Source organism: Lontra canadensis, unplaced genomic scaffold, assembly GCF_010015895.1.
Source record: "Lontra canadensis isolate GAN:19392208 unplaced genomic scaffold, GSC_riverotter_1.0 scaffold4, whole genome shotgun sequence".
Classification (NCBI taxonomy): Eukaryota; Metazoa; Chordata; class Mammalia; order Carnivora; family Mustelidae; genus Lontra; species Lontra canadensis.
This window is the reverse complement of record NW_022630998.1, coordinates 34,213,044-34,229,913: the sequence shown is the minus strand read 5'-3', so window position 1 is coordinate 34,229,913 and position 16,870 is coordinate 34,213,044. Positions and strand designations below refer to the sequence as shown.

General features: G+C 40.5%; 1 protein-coding gene across 1 annotated transcript in view; it reads left to right on the top strand.

The window, feature by feature from the left end:
• Window positions 1–1,165: 1,165 nt before the first annotated feature.
• The window catches only part of SCAMP1 (secretory carrier membrane protein 1), a 127,482-nt gene continuing 111,777 nt past the window's right edge, over window positions 1,166–16,870 (top strand). The window contains exon 1 of the mRNA XM_032847928.1: window positions 1,166–1,334. Coding sequence (XP_032703819.1) covers window positions 1,278–1,334 — 57 coding nt within the window. The 5' untranslated portion in view covers window positions 1,166–1,277. The remainder of the gene's footprint in view (window positions 1,335–16,870) is intronic.

Here is a 16,870-nt window from a genome sequence, read left to right as displayed (position 1 = left end):
TTTTCAGAGTGGGGAAGAAGTATCATTTCCCAGGTGACTTTGCATAGTGCAAGCTCCTCCTCTTCCCAGCCCCCTCACAAGCTAGTAAGACTAATTCTAGTTTTTTCCCCAAATCCTAGGGACAGACCAAGTGAGAATTCTGGCTCTTCGTTGCTTCATCTGCTAAGTGCTTTTCTGTTAGAGCAGAAAGATGAAAGTGGGGAAGGGGATGCCCTCTCATTAACTTCAGGGGTAGGATAACATATAGTACAAAAATTCTTTACACGTACCCATTTTTCTGTGCTCTCATCCCTGCTGTTGGGGGCTGTTAAGGAAAAAATATCAGAGGTGTATATTTTGCGCCCAAATGCCTTAAAGTAAAAACAACAATAAAAACATCCTTTTATCACCACTAACCACTAACATTAACTTGAGGACCTTGATTTCTAAATTCGTTTCACCCTCATCCCAGCCCCATTCATTTCCGGAAAAGTAGCCATTTTGCAGATTCCGGAAAATGGGAGCAGGGGCTGGAACTTACTTCTGGATCTTTTCACTTTCCGAAACCCCTGTGGAGCCATTCCGGATCGGTAACGCGAGATTGGTCTCCGTGATTTATCAGTAACCTAGAATCCAGGGACCGGAAGGCAAGAGGCTGATTCCCAGGTGGGGTCAGGTGGGGTGTGTGTGCAGAACTCATTAGCGAGGTTAGGTCCCCACGGGACATTGTCTTTGGAGCCAGGTGCGGAGCCTCTCCAGCCCTGTGCTGGAAGCGTAGTTAAATAGCTGCCCCCTCCCCGGGTGTGCAGCGTACTTCTCACGCTGCCTTCCCAACCTGGGGAAATGGGGTCAGTGTGTGTCTTGCTCATAGAATACCACCTCTTTTCCAAGTCACGTTCGCTTACTGGCAGCCTATCCTAAATGGATAGTAATATAATTCTAGCCAAACTCATTCCTCATCAAGACGCGTAATCTTGGGCCCATGGAACGTAGGACGGGTCACCCCGACTCTCGGCTCCCGGCTCCTTCCGCCCCTGGTCCTCACTCGGTCGCAGCCAAAGCCCGGGACGCTGGATCCAGGCCCGGAAGAACGGGATCACGAACGGGAACGGCGCCGCCGGCCGGGAGCCCGTGGCACCGGGCATGCTCAGTGGCGCGGCCGGCTGGGTGGCCCCGAGAGCTGCACCCGGATCTGCTCGGCGGCGGCGGCGGCGACGTGAGCGCGCAGGGGGGCGGCGGCCTCGCCTCGTCTCCCTCTCTGCGCCTGGGTCCGGTGGGTGACGCCAAGCGCCAGAGAGATGTCGGATTTCGACAGTAACCCCTTTGCGGACCCGGATCTCAACAACCCTTTCAAGGTGAGCGTGTGGTCCCCAGCAGCCTTCCGCCGCCGCGACGCGTTGTTGTTTGTGAAAACGGCAAGTTCCTTCGCGCCCACCGAGCCCGCCCCTCGGCTCCCCTTAGCCGCCTAGACAGGGGCTCGGGGCGGCCCGCTCCCCATTTGAGGGTCGCACCCCGGCCCTCGCACCGCTCGTTTGGGGGTTGGAGTGGAACGTCCTCGGCTCCCTCTCCCGCCGCCCCCTCCGCACATTCCCGACTGGGGACGGTCGTGCCCTCGTCCGGGAGTGGGCCCGCGCGTCGGGAGGGTTCCTGGCCGGTCTCTCGGGAGCGAGGAGAGTAGAGCTCAGGGCAGGTGGAGTTGTCACTTGACAGGCGAGTGTGGCGGGCCGGGCCCGGGCGGGGGCCGGGAGCTGGCGAAGGGGATCGCCTTCGGGTGGGGTTGTCATGGGGACCCGCAGCGGCGGCGAAGGGCTGCGTGGGGGGTGATGGCAGAGGTGTAGAAGAGAGGTGAGGGCGTCGAGTACGCTGCATTAAAAAAAAAAAAAATGCTTGTGTTTTTATTTTTTAAACTTGTGTTGCGTCCACATACCACTGGCGGCGCTGCTCCCCCCCCGCCCCCCATTTGATTGAGGTTGGGAGTATTGCTATCGAAGCCGAAGTGAAAAATAAATAAACACACCTGGGAAACAATAGTGCACGTGGACGACCATCTTCTTACCTAACTGCTCTTAGTAAGGTGAACGACGGGATGTTTTCCAAGCTCCTGGTGCGTCACCGGTTCTCTGGGCTGTGTGAGGATAGCATTTCGTCCATGAGCTTCTTCTTTCCTTCTTGGAGTGAACCTTATCAACTCCGGCTTTGGAAGGGCTTGACACAGAAATGGGCAATGAGGGAGAAGGCTAAGATGTTTATGATCTGTGCTTAAATTACTGCAACATCTGAGTAAATATCTATTTAAAGAATAATAGTCTATATGTTTCTTAATGAGCCTCAGCTGCTTACAAGTATAATTTGTTTCCAACTGTTGGTCAAAGTTTATTAATTTTTTTTCTGGATATGTACAATAGTAACTTTAATTTGTACTCAAATAATATGAAAGAGTAACTTTATTTTGTGGTCTTACAAGTGTCACTTTTGCCTTGAGTTTACATCTCATTACTCCTGGTTTTGTCTCTTATTACGAATCCTGGAAGAGGGTGGCACCCGCCTGGCTCAGTCCCTGGAGCATGCTGCTCTTGATCTTGGGGTTGTGAGTTCAAGCCCCATGTTGGGTGTAGAAATTATTTAAAAATAAAACCTTAAAAAAAATTCTGGAAGGGAAAATCTTTTTTAAAATTATTGGCCTTTTAATTTCATGGGGGATTATTATAATTAAATGATGGTGGTTCTTGACAACTTGATTCATTGTGTAGGAATGTAGAATCAATTCAGTCTACTTTTGCTCCTAGTGTCCTTTAAGAAGATTCTGTGCAAACGGCCTGAAACTTTTCAGGCTTTTATAACTGATACTGTTGCACTTTAAGGAGAGTACTTTCCTCCCTTCCACACTCCTCTTCCCCCATTTAGTATTTGGTATTCCATCATTCCATCTTGTGGAAAATCTGATTGTTCTTTAATTATAGACATTCTGAATACATGTTTCATAACTTGCAAAATAAGTGTCATTTTAAAATATTTTGAAGGTATAATATTGAGAACCTGTTAGCTTTTCCTAATTCAGATACTTTGTTGATGTTAGTTATTCAGCATCTGACAATTTGGCTCTTTTCTATTTGGTAATTCCATTTCATGACTCATTTTGTGTAGCTGAGTCCCTTGTTAGGGCAAGACATTGTTTTCTTCTTAACCTGGACTGCTTTTTTGTGACATGTGATGTTGCCATGACACTTTGCTTTTCTACCATATGGTCTTTGTAGTAATTCTAAACCCAAAAGTGGTTTCATTTTTAATTTTTTTTCCCAAAAGTAGTTTTAAAGATTTTTTTTTTTTTAATTTTAGAGGGGGAGGGCAAGCACGTGAGGAGGGAGGGGCATAGGAAGAATCCCAAGCAGGTTCCACACTCAGTGAAGCCTGATGTGAGGCTTAATCCCACAACCCTGACATCATGACCTGGGCTGAATTTAAGAGTAGGCCACCTAACCATGTGAGCCACCCAGGTGCCCCTCCAAAACTAGTTTTATTTTATTTTTCTATTTGACAGTGTGAGAACACAAGCAGGGGGAGCAGGAGAGGGAGAAGCAGGCTCCCTGTTGAGCAGGGAGCCCAAGGTGGGGCTCAAACCCAGGACCCAGGATCATGACCTGAGCCTAAGGCAGATGCATAACAGACTTAGCCACCCAGGTGCCCCCCAAAAGTAGTTTTAAATACTCATTTGTGGTGGCATAAAATTACAAAACTTTTTTGTTGCTCATAGGTGGATGCACTCAGAGGACAATGACTATTCAAATCCATAAAATGTTTCAAGGGATGGATAATCTAGGCCTAAAGAAGATTTGGCTGTACACATATTCCTGTTTATGGCCTTACCCTGTTTTTGGTGACTGTCACAGGACTGTATATATGACCGCTTATCTTTCCTTTTGTGTCTTCCTGCCCTGCTACTTAAAGTGAAGCTTTACATCTACTGCATATTCTTTCTTCTTACGTTTGATTTTTGAAATAGAAATAGCATTTCTCGTCCTCTCTACTTAAATATAAAAGTTCCTGGCTTTGGGGCGCCTGGGTGGCTCAATGGGTTAAAGCCTCTGCCTTCGGCTCAGGTCATGATCTCAGGGTCTTGGGATCGAGCCCCATATTGGTCTCTCTGCTCAGCGGGGAGCCTGCTCCCCGCCCCCACCTGCCTCTCTGCCTACTTGTGATCTCTGTCTGTAAATTTAAAAAAGTAATAATTAAAAAAAAAAAAGTTCCTGGCTTTATCTTTTTGTTAACTTATGGTCCTTTCTTTTCAGATCTGTTCTCATTTTCAATATTGCAGTATTGAAAAATTTCATATTTTTAAACTATGGTATTTCATATTTGGCAACCTTCCTGATTTCCTCTTGGTTAAAAGTTATTCGATTTTTGGGGTACCTGGGTGGCTCTGGTGCCTGACTTAAGTGTCTAACTCTTGATTTTGGCTCAGGTCATGATCTGAGTTGGGAGATTGAGCCTGGCATCTACACAGGGTGTGGAGCCTGTTTAGGATTCTCTCTTACCCTCTTTGTCCCTCCCCCACTCTTCTTTCTCCTTCTCTGAAGAAAAAAAACAAAACCCCAGACCCCCGAAACCATAAAACAAAACCTATTAGATTTTTTTTTAAGTTTTGTATTTAAATTCTAGTTAGCATATAGTGTCATATTAGTTTCATTAGTAGAATTTTATGATTTATCACTTAAATAGAGTACCACAACAAGTGCCCTCCTTAATACCCATCCACCTGCCCGCCTCCCCTCCAGCAGCCCTCAGTTTGTTTTCTATTGTTAACACTCCATTTTGTGTTTGCCTGTCTCTTTTCCCTCTATGTTAATGTTTATTTCTTAAATTCCACATATGAGTGAAATCAAATGGAATTTGTCTTTCTCTGACTAACTCGTTTCACTTAGCATAGTACACCGTAGCTCCATCCACGTTGCAAGTGGCAGGATTTCATTTTTTGATGTCTGAGTAATATTCCATCATAGATATGTACTACAGCTTCTTTATCCATTATTTAGTGAACATTTGGGCACTTTCCATAAATTTGGCTATTGTTTATAATGCGGATAATAAGCATCAGGGAGCATATGTCCTTTTGAATCAGTATTTTTGGATCCTTTGGGTAAATACCTAATAGTGCAGTTACTGGGTCATAGTGTAGTTCTATTTTTAACTTTTTGAGGAACCTTCATACTGTTTTTCCAGAGTGGCTGCACCGGTTTGCATTCCCACCAACAGTGCTAGAGGGTTCCCCTTTTTCCATATCCTTGCCAGCACTTGTTTCCTGTTAATTTTAATTTTGCTAATTTTAGCCATTCTGCCTGGTGTGCGGTGATAACCTCATAGTAGTTTTGATTTGTATTTCCCTGAAGTTGAGTGATGGTGAGCATCTTTTCACGTATCTGTTAGCCATCTGGATGTGTTCTTTGGGAAAGTGTCTATTCGTGACTTCTGCCCATTTCTTGACTGGATTATTTTTGGGTGTTGAGTTTGATGAGTTGTGTATAGATTTTGAACACTAACCCTTTATTAAATATGTCATTTGTAAATATCCTCTTCCATTCAGAAGATTGCTTTTTAGTTCTTTTGAATGTTTCCTTTGCTGTGCAGAAGCTTTTTTTCTTGATGAAGTCCCAATAGTTCATTTTTGCTTTTGTTTCTCTTACCTCCAGAGATATATCTGGTAAGAACTTGGTATAGCCCATGTCAAAGAGATTGCTGCCTGTGTTCTCCTCTAGGATTTTGGTGATTGCTCTCTCACATTGAGGTCATTCATCCATTTTGAATTTATTTTTGTGTATATTGTAAGAAAGTGGTTCAGTTTTATTCTTTTGCATGTAATGGTCCAGGTTTTCCAACAGCATTTGTTGAAGAGACTGTATTACATTGGATGTTTTTTCCTGTTTTGTCGATTAGTTGACCATAGAGTTGTGGATCTGTTTCTGGATTTTTTATTCTGTTCCATTGATCTTTCTATTCTGTTCCATTGATCTGTTCCATTGATCTTTGTTGTTGTGCCATGACCATACTTTCTTGATCACTACAGCTTTGTCCTATAACTTGAAGTCTACAATTGTGAAGCTTTCAGCTTTGCCCTTCTTTTTCTTTTTTTAAATTATGTTATGTTAATCACCATACAGTACATCATTAGTTTTTTTTTTTTTTTAAGATTTTATTTATTTATTTGACACAGAGAGAGAGATCACAAGTAAGCAGAGCAGAAGGCAGAGACAGAGGGGGAAGCAGGCTCCCCACTGAGCAGAGAGCCCGATGCGGGGCTTGAACCCAGGATCCTGAGATCACGACCTGAGCTGAAGGCAGAGGCTTAACCCACTGAGCCACCCAGGCACCCCACATCATTAGTTTTTGATGTTGTGTTCCATGATTCATTGTTTGCATATAACACCCAGTGCTCATCACAACACATGCTCTCCTTAATACCCATCACTGGGCTAACCCAACCCCCCCCACCCCCCCTCTCCTGTAAAACCCTCAGTTTGTTTCCTGGAGTCCATGGTCTCTCATGATTCATCTCCCCCTCTGATTTACCCTCTTCATTTTTCCCTTCCTACTCCTAATGCCCTCCCATGCTATTCCTTATGTTCTACATATAAGTGAAACCTTATGGTAATTCTCTTTTTCTGCTTGACTTATTTCACATAGCATAATCTCCAGTCCCATCCATGTTGATGCAAATGGTGGGTATTCATCCTTTCTGATGGCTTAGTAATATTCTGTTGTATATATGGACCACATCTTCTTTATCCGTTCATCTGTTAAAGGACATCTTAGCTCTTTTCACAGTTTGGCTACTTTGGACATTGCTACTATGAACATTGGGGTGCATGTGGCCCTTCTTTTCACCACATCTGTATCTTTTGGGGTAAATACCCAGTAGTGCAATTGCTGGGTCATAGGGAAGCTCTATTTTTAATTTTTGGAGGAACCTCCACGCTGTTTTCTGAAGTTTGCCTTTCTTTTTTAAGACTGCTTTGGCTATTTGGGGTCATTTTTGGTTCCATACAAATTTTAGGGTTGTTAGTTTTAGCTCTGTGAAAAACCCTGGTGATATTTTGATAGGGGTTGTTTTGAATGTGTAGATTGCTTTAGATATCCTAGGCATTTTAACAATAATTTTTCTCCTAATCCATAAGCGTGGGATGTTTTCCCATTTCTTTTTCTTCTCTTCAATTTCCTTCATACATATTCCACAGTTCTCAGAGTACAGATCTTTTACTTCTTTGGTTAGGTTTATTCCTAGGTATCTCAGGTTTTTTTTGTGCAATTGTAAATGGGATTGATTCTTTGATTTCTGTTTTTGCTGCTTCGTTATTGGTGTATAGAAATTCCACAGATTTCTGTAAGTTGATTTTTGTATCAGTTATAGCAAATTTTTTTGGTAGTCTTTTGGGTTTCCTATATGGAGGGAGTATCATATCTTATTTAATGGTGAAAATTTGACCTCTTCCTTGCTGATTTGGATGACTTTTATTTCTTTTTGTTGTCTAATTGCTAAGACTAGGAGTTCCAGTTATGTTATGTTAAATAACAATGGTAAGAGTGGACATCTCTGTCTTGTTCCTGACCATAGAGGAAGAGCTACCAGTCTTTCCCTATTGAGGATGATATTCTCTGTGGGTCTTTTGTATATGGCCTTTATGATGTTGAGGTATGTTCCATCTATCCCTACCTTGCTGAGACTTTTTATCAGGAAAGGACGCTGTATTTTGTCAAATGCTTTTTCTGCACCTATTGACAGGATCATATGGTTCTTACTCTTTCTTTTGTTACTGTGGTGTATCACATTGGTTTGTGAATATCCAAGTGCCCCTGCAGCCCAGGAATAAATCCCATTTGATTGTGATGGATGATTCTTTTAATGTATTGTTGGATTCAGTTTGCTAGTATTTTGTTGAGAATTTTTGCATTCATGTTCATCAGTGATACGGGCCTGTAATTCTCTTTTTTGATTGTCTGTTTTGGAATCAAGGTAATGCTGGCTTCATAGAATAAGTTTGGATGTTTTTCTTCCACATCTATTACTGGGAACAGTTTGAGAAGAATAGGTGTTAACTCTTTAAATGTTTGGTTGAATTTCCTAGGAAGCTGTCTGGTCCTAGACTATTGTTTGTTGGGAGACTTTGATTATGGATTCAATTTCTTGCTGGTTATTGGTGTGCTTAATTTTTTTATTTCTTCCTGGCTCAGTTTATATGTTTCTAGGAATTTATCCATTTCTTCCAGATTGCCTAGTTTATTTGCATATAATTTTTCATAATATTCTCTTAGAATTGTTTTATTTCTGTGGTGTTGGTTGTGATCTCTCTAACTTATGGTTTTATTTTTTTTTAAGATTTTATTTATTTATTTATTAGAGAGAGAGAGAATGAGTAGGGGGAGAGACAGAGGGAGAGGGAGAGGGAGAGAGAGAATCTCAAGCACACTCCAGATGGAGCATGGAGCCTGACAAAGGGCTCAGTCTCCTGACACTGAGATCCTGACGTGAGCTGAAATCAAGAGTTGGATGCTTAACTGACTGAGCCACCCAGGTGTCCAATTGTAATTTTATTTCTTTGGGTCCTTTCTGTTTCCATTTTGGTAAGTCTGGCTAGGGGTTTATCAGTTTTATTCATTCTAAGAACAAGCTCCTGGTTTCATTGGTCTGCTTTAATATTTATTCACTTTTCTGTTGACTTTAGGCTTCATTTCTTTTTGTAGTTCCTATAGGTGTAAGGTTGTATATTTAAGATTTTTCTTGCTTCCTGAGGTAGGCCTGTATTGCTATATAATTCTTTCTTATGACTGCTTTTGCTGCATCCCAAAGGTTTTGGACTGTCATGTTTTCATTTTCATTTGTTTTGATGTATTTTTTTTTTTTTTATTCTTTAATTTCCTGGTCAACCTGTTCATTCTTTAGTAGGATATTCTTTAACCTCCATGTATTGGTAGTCTTTCCAAATTTTTTTCTTGTGGTTGACTTGAAGTTTCATAGCATTGTGGTTGGGGAAAATATGCATGGTATGACCTCAGTCTTTCTGTACTTGTTAAGGCCTGATTTGTGACCCAGTATGTGATCTGTTCTGGACAATGTCCCGTGATGAAATGTTCTGAATATATCTGTTAAGTCCATCTGGTCCAGTGTATCATCATTCAAGGCCATTGTTTGCATTTTGCTTTTCTGCTTAGGTGATCTGTTCGTGCTCTAAGTGGGATGTTGAAATCCCCCATTATTATTATTATCATCAATGAGTGCCTATGTTTGTTATTAATTGTCTAATATATTTGGGTGTTTGCAAGTTGGGGGCATAAATATTTATAATTGTTAGATCTTCTCGTTGGATAGACCCTTTGTTATGATATAGTGCCCTTCTTCTTCTGTTACAGTCTTTGATTTAAAATCTAATTTTGATATAAGGATGGCTACTCAAGCTTTCTTTGACTTCCATTAGATGATAAATATTTCTCCATCAATTCACTTTCAACTTAGGTCTAAAATGAGTCTCTTGTAGGCAGCATGTAGTTGGGTCTTACTTTTTTTAATCCATTTGGTACCCGGTGTCTTTTGATTGGAGCATTTAGTCCATTTATGTTCAGAGTGATTACTGATAAGAATTTAGTGCCATTGTATTACCTGTTAAGTTGTTGTTTCTGGAGATTTTCTGTGTACCTTTCTAGTCTTTGTCATTTTTGGTCTTTCTCTCTCAAAGAGTCCCCTTTAATATTTCTTGCAGGACTGGTTTAGTGGTCACGAAGTCCTTTAGTTTTTGTTTGTCTGGGAAACACTTCATCTCTCCGTCTATTCTGAGTGACTGCCTTCCTAGATAGAGTATTTTGACTGCATATTTTTCCCATTTAGCACATTGAATATATCCTGCCACTTTCTTTGGCCTGCGGAGTTTCTGTGGAGAGATCTGCTGCTAACCTTATCTGTTTTCCCTTATAAGTTAGGGATTTCTTTTCACTTACTGCTTTTAGGATTTTTAAAAATTTCTGTATTTTGCAAATTTAACTGATTTGCCTTGGTGTTGGCCTGCTTTTGTTGATTTTGGTGGGAGTTCTCTCTGCCTCCTGGATTTGAATGTCTCTTTTCTTCCCCAAATTAGAGAAGTTTTCAACTATAATTTCCTCAATTAAACCTGTCCCATTTTCCCTCTGTTCTTTTGGGATCCTTATTATAGGAATATTACTTTGCCTTAAGGAGTCTTTAAGTTCCCTGAGTCTGCATTCACATCTAATATTTTTCTTTTCTTTTTAGCTTCGTTATTTTTCATAATTTTATGTTCTGTGTCACTTATTCATTCCTCTGCATCCTTTCATCCATTACATCCAGTTGGTTTCATAACTCAGTTTACAGTGTTTTTTAGTTGAGCCTGACTAGTTTTTAGGTCTTTGGTTTCTGCATAAGGGACTCCCTGGTGTCTTCTACGCTTTTCTTAAGCCCACCTAATATCCTTATGATTGTTGCTTTAAATTCTGGATCGAGGGGCACCTGGGTGGCTCAGTTGGTTAAACATCTGACATCAGCTCAGGTAATGATCTTGGGGTCCTGGGATTGAGCCCCACATTGGGCTCAGGGGGTGTGCGGGTTCTGCTTCTCCCTCTGCCCCTTTCTCCCACTTGTGCTTATACACTTTCTCTTTCCCTAAAATAAACAGAATCTTTAAAAAATAAATACTGGATCGAGCATATTACTTATATCTATTTCAACTAGATGCCTGGCTGTGACCTTTTCTTGTTCTATGGGATGAATTCCTCCTCTGTCTTGGCATTTTCATCTCCATCTTCTTTTTTGTGTTAGGAAAACCCATTATGTTTCCTGTTCCTGAGAGTATTGACTTTATAAAGAAGAGGTCATATACTGTTCAGGGCCTGGCACTTCAGGAAGTGTCTCCGGTGTATGCTGTGTGTGCTGTGTTGCTGTGTTTTGCTTGGTCTTTCCCTGAGGTCAGTCCTCTGCAGTGTTTTTCCTTGCCTGCAGTGGGGAGTGTTTGGACATGGGCCAGCATCTGGTGAGTTTAACTAGGTGTGCTCTGGTCTGCTTGCTAAAAGAGACCTGATGCTGTATCCACTGCAGCTGAAGCTTTGCAGAACTCTGTGGTCAGTAGATGTGGTGTGTGTGTGTTGGGGGGTGGGGGCTTGTGCTGCTCTTCTGGGGGAGGGGCCTGCTGTGCTGGTTCTCAGACACACTTGCCTGAGAGAAGTGGCACCTGCCTAGTACACAGGGCCAGGACTTGGTGTAAGTGATTTTATGCCACTGTTGGCACTGTGCTGTTCACTGAAGTTAGTTTATGCTGGGGGGTGGGAGAGAGTAATGGCATCTGCCAACATGTTTGTCCCCAGAGAGGCAAGCCACCTCTTTTAGATGTGCTCCAAGAAGGGGGAATCCTCTCTCCCAGTGTGTCCTAGGGGATCCTCAGATCATGTTGTTTGCCCTGGGCTATCTGTACTAGTTCTCCACAGGAGCACTGCATCAGCGGCTGGGCTCCACACCCTCCATGCCATGGTCCTCTAAAATTCTAGTGTTTGAGCCCTGTGGTTGTAAAAACTCACAAAAATCAGCCCTCTCATTTTCCCAGTCACTGGCTTTGGGGAAATGTGTTCTTTCTGTGATCCCCTGTGCACTCTTCTCTCTCGCTTTCTCTCACCTCTCTCCATGACAGGGTTCCCTCCCCTCTGAGACACCTGTGATCCTCTGCCCCCCCCCCCCATCATGTCTCCACATCTTCAACCTTGCATGATGTGGTTTTTTTTCTCCCTCTATTTTTGCAGTTCTGTTCTTAGAACGATTTCTTGGGTGTCCAAAATGATTTGATATTTGTCTAGCTGAGTTCCAGGGACCAGGCAAGCCTGGGGTCCTCCTTCTACTCTGCCATCTTAGTTCCTTTGGGCTTTACCATTTTTAATGAATGATCAGATTACCAGTTAATTATGAAGGCTACAGTTCAAAAATGGCCCAACAGAAAAGATGCCCAGGGCAAGGCCTGAGGGGTGAACATCTGGCCTCCAGGCATACCTGTCTCCCAGTACCTCCATAGGTTCAACCTGGAAGCTCTCCAAACCCCATCTCATAGGGTAGGCGGAATGAGGTAAATGATCAAAAACTATTTGGTTTCTATTGCTTTTTTAGTCTTCAACATTTCTTTTCCTTCACTTTTATGTTAGGAGCCCTTTTACCAGCATCTTCATTTGAACTGTCATGAAAATAATTTCTGAGGATAATCTTCTTAGATAATGTTAACTGTAATGGCTTACTTGTTTTTATCAGCTGTTGTAAAATAATTTTGCTAGATTCAGTTTTTTGTTTTTGTTTTGTTTTAGCTCCTGCTTGATTCTAGTGGTTGTGATAGGCTAAATGAAAGAGTTCATGGAATTTGAATAGTTTTTATTGTGTATCAAGAAACTTGGAATAACTGGAAATATATAATCTGCAAGACAAATTGTTATGTGGATGTTTCTGAGATCCACTTTTTTTTTTCTTAAAGATTTTATTTATTTGTTTGAGAGACAGAGATAAGATCCACTCTTGAGTTATTACAGTGTGGCTGTAAAGCTAGAGAGGAAAAAATAGTTTTCACATAGTCAACATTTATTAATTATTTTATGCCCCTTGTTCCGTTCACTTACTCATTTATTCAATAGATATTGAAGAAATTTATATCCTTAAGCTCATTCATCTAACATGTAGACAAAAATGTTTAGAATGTAAAAAAAAGTAAAATAATCATCAGACATTAGTTATATAATATGGCTTTTATAACTCAGTGTAAATATGAGTAAGTGCCAGAATGAGTGCAGTTTACTCAAAGGATAGAAAAATTAATAAGTGATAAGAAAAGCTTCATACCTTTTAATAGGTTTTAATATATTAATATGCTTATTGATTGGATTGGAAATTCATTTTGGAAATAATGTTTTATGTAATTTTAAAAAATGGAATCAAATTTTTGTAGCTGGGAAAGGAAAATCTTATAATGGATTTATTCAGATCTCATTCTATGGATGAAAAAAGCCCAGAGATAGGATGATTGCCAAATGTGAAATAATTTCTTCTTGATTAAAAACTATTTCATTTTCATTGCTATCTTGCTCAGTATCTTATACCCAGGTGTAGGTGGTACAGAATTGGCAATAGAATTTAAATCTTATTCCTAGTCTGTTACTGATGGCACTCTGCTTGTTGATTGCATTTCTGAACCAAATTCTTGTTTTGTATTGGGACTTTGGACTTGGGGCTCTCATACAGAGACAGCAGAGGGTAGTAGTTAAAGGTTTCCGCTCAAAAGTTCATTTTTTTTACCCCATGTATCTTTTATTCAGATTCCCTGAAAGTTGCCATTTTGACATTTTATCATATTTGCTTTATCATTCTTTCCTTCCAACATACACACATACACACACACATATGTGTGTATATATGCATATCACACATTTGCATTTGCAGGCATTTGAGACTAAATCACAGATATGATGCCTGTTTACCTCCCCCCCAGTACTTCAGTATATATTTCCTAAAAAAACAAGAACATTCTCTTCAAAATCTGCTTAAGAGTTAAAAAAAAAAAAAATCCTGCATTTGATCCTGGCTTTGCCACTAACTTGCTGTAAGACCTTGGAATGTTACTTAGCCTCTCCATATGTCTGTTTACCCTTCTGTAAAGCAGGATAATAGGACCTTCCCCATAGGGTTGTTAATCAGATTAGATGATCATATGTTTAGCATGTAATAAGTGCTTGATGCATGGTGGCTTTATTTTTTTTTTTATTTTTATTTTTTTTTAGATTTTATTTATTTATTTGACAGAGATCACAAGTAGACGGAGAGGCAGGCAGAAAGAGAGAGAGAGGGAAGCAGGCTCCCCGCTGAGCAGAGAGCCCGATGCGGGACTCGATCCCAGGACCCTGAGATCATGACCTGAGCCGAAGGCAGCGGCCTAACCCACTGAGCCACCCAGGCGCCCCTGCATGGTGGCTTTAATTAGATCATAGTAAGTAGTGTTAATAGTAATTCAAGAAATTGATTTAATTACAGTGAACCATATTCTTAGCTTATTAATTTAGAGAAGTTCGTGGTTTTTTTTTTTTTTTTTTTAATTGATGTGTAGGTGACACACAATGTTACGTTAGTTTCAGGTGTACAACATAGTGATTCCACAAGTCTATGTTACACTTGTGGTGAGCATGGTATAAGCTACCATCTTTCACCATACAACACTATTATAATATGATTGATTACATGTATTTAGCTGCCTGTTGAACTTCTCTATGCTGTACTTGCCCAAGACTTACTCATTTCATAAAAGTTTGTGTTCCTTTAGATTCTTCAAGGGTGCTAGTATCTGTTGGGCCAGTCATAGTTGAGAAGTCAAGGCCAAACATAAGTGGTTTGCCCTAGACCTGACCCTGGTTGTCTGAATTTTGGTGCTTTGTCACTGCAAAAGCTTCCTCCCTAATAACTCTGTTCTTTTATTTTGGGCCTCAAAAATTCCACTCTTTTAAAAATAATCTCTTAAAAATGGGCTACAGTTCACCATTCTTATTTCTGATATTTAAGTTAGAATAATACTAATGGTATCCTAAGAGTTTAATTGGAGTTGAAAATTGAAAACCTCATCATTAAAATTCACTCATCCTAGATGTCTATCAACAGATGACTGTATAAAGATGTATGTATATACGTATGTATGCATATATATGTATTTATACACACACACACACACACACTGGAATATTATGCAACCATCAAAAAACCAATTTTTTTTTTTTTTGGCTATGTTTTACTTAATCTTTAATATATTTTAATTAAAAAAAAAAACCTTTAACAGTACTTTTTGGTCTGAAGTGGTCCCTCTGCTGAAATGCCAGGTGCTAGCTGTAATTCTGGCTTTAAACCAAAACACTGAATGTTTAATAAATAAAAATTAGAACTTGCCATTTGCAATGTGGATGGAACTAGAGGGTATTGTGCTAAGCGAAATAAGACAATCAGAGAGGGAGAATTATATGATCTCACTGATTTAAGGAATTTGAGAAACAAGACAGAGGATCATAGGGGAAGGGAGGAGAAAATGAAACAAGATGAAACCAGAGAGGAAGACAAACCCTAAGAGACACTTGGTCTCACGAAATAAACCGAGGGTTGCTAGAGTGGAGGGGGAATGGGAGGGATGGGGTGACAGGGTGATGGACATTGAGGAAGAGGGCATGTGTTATGGTGAGTGCTATGAATGGTGTAAGACTGATGAATCACAGACCTGTACCCTGAAACAAACAATACATTATATGTTAATAAAAAAATTGACCCATAATTCAAGAATGTTATCAAAATTGTTTTTTAATATTTATAATAAATATTATTTTTATTTATTTTAAAAAATAGTTTTCATTTACAGTTAGTTGATGTCAGTCTTGCCTCATCCATTTAAAATTTGTGGCTGGAAGTTGGACAGCACTAGGAAAGAATTTTGAGGATTTCTTCTGTGGTAGTCTAACATTGCAAACTTTATCTTTCAACATTTATCTGGGACATAGTAGTAGTAATTTGTGGTCTATGTTATTTTATGGTCATGTCAACTGCATGAGTTCATACTGTCTTCCTCAAGTTGATATTTTTAAAAAGCATGTGTTTAGCTGCCTGTTGTATTTCATCAAATTAAGATGCATCATTATTTTATTTATCATTGTCTCAGTTACCTAATGGTGTATAACAAATAATCCCTAAATTTAGTGGCTTAAAACAACAATTATTTGCTCACTATTCTGTTGTTCGAGTTGGACTAAGTTCGGTGGTTTGGTTTTGAATGTTATTTCCTGGCATCACTTATGTCTTTTCGATTACCTGGCAGCTTGACTGGGCTAGATGGTTTAAGATGTGCTCAACTCCAGTATCTGGCAATGATCTGGGGTTGTTATTGGGGGCAGCAGTTGGTTCTCTTCCACATGGCCTTTCTACTAGGAATAGCGTGGACTTTTCACAAAGTGGGGGTAGTGTTCGAAGAGGTCAAGAAGGGATGCTAAAGGCTTCTTGAGTCATTTCTTTTCTGCTACATTGTGTTAGTCAAACAAGACAAAAAGCCAGACCATATTCAAAAAAGAATGGGAAGGATTAGATTGTACTCCTTGATGGGAGGAGCTTATGTTCCTCCTGATACAGACGTAGGAGCTGAAGAGATAGACCCAGCATAAAATGGTGAGACAAGTACAGGATAACCCCAATAGACATTCCCATTCAAGTAGGGGAGGAATGGGAAACAGTTAGCAGTTGCTGGTCTGTGGCAAGTCTGAAATCCATCCAGGCCCATTTTTGAGGGTCTCCTAACTGGGACAGTGAGTGTTCCTTGAATAGGGCCCAGTTCTGCTACCTGGAGGTCTTTCCCTAATCTATTATTTTCTTCTGGTTTTGATTGCACTCTCTGGTAAGTCCTTTTTTACTTATAGAAGTATTTGCAGCTGAGGAGAAATGTTTTCACGGTGCTTCTTATGCACTGGAATTTGGGAGTCCAGAAGCTTCTTTTCATTTTGAAGTATCATTGTTCCTTTTAGTCCAGTGTGGTCCATTTCTCTTAACAGTTTTTTGTTAATTTTACCAGAGTTCAAAGGATCCCTTAAAACACATCTGTAATTCATTTTTTACTTAAAGTAGAGTGTTAGGGTGCTCTGCATCAGTACTATATTTTTAAAAGATATTTTAAAATATATTTTAAAAGAATTTTTATTTATTTGTCAGAGAGAAAGCACACAGGCAGGCAGAGTGGCAGGCAGAGGCAGAGGTAGAAGCAGGCTCCCCGCTGAGCAGGAAGCCTGATGTGGGACTTGATCCTAGTACAGTGGGATCACGACCCTAGCCGAAGGCAGCCGCCTAACCAACTGAGCCAGTCAGGCG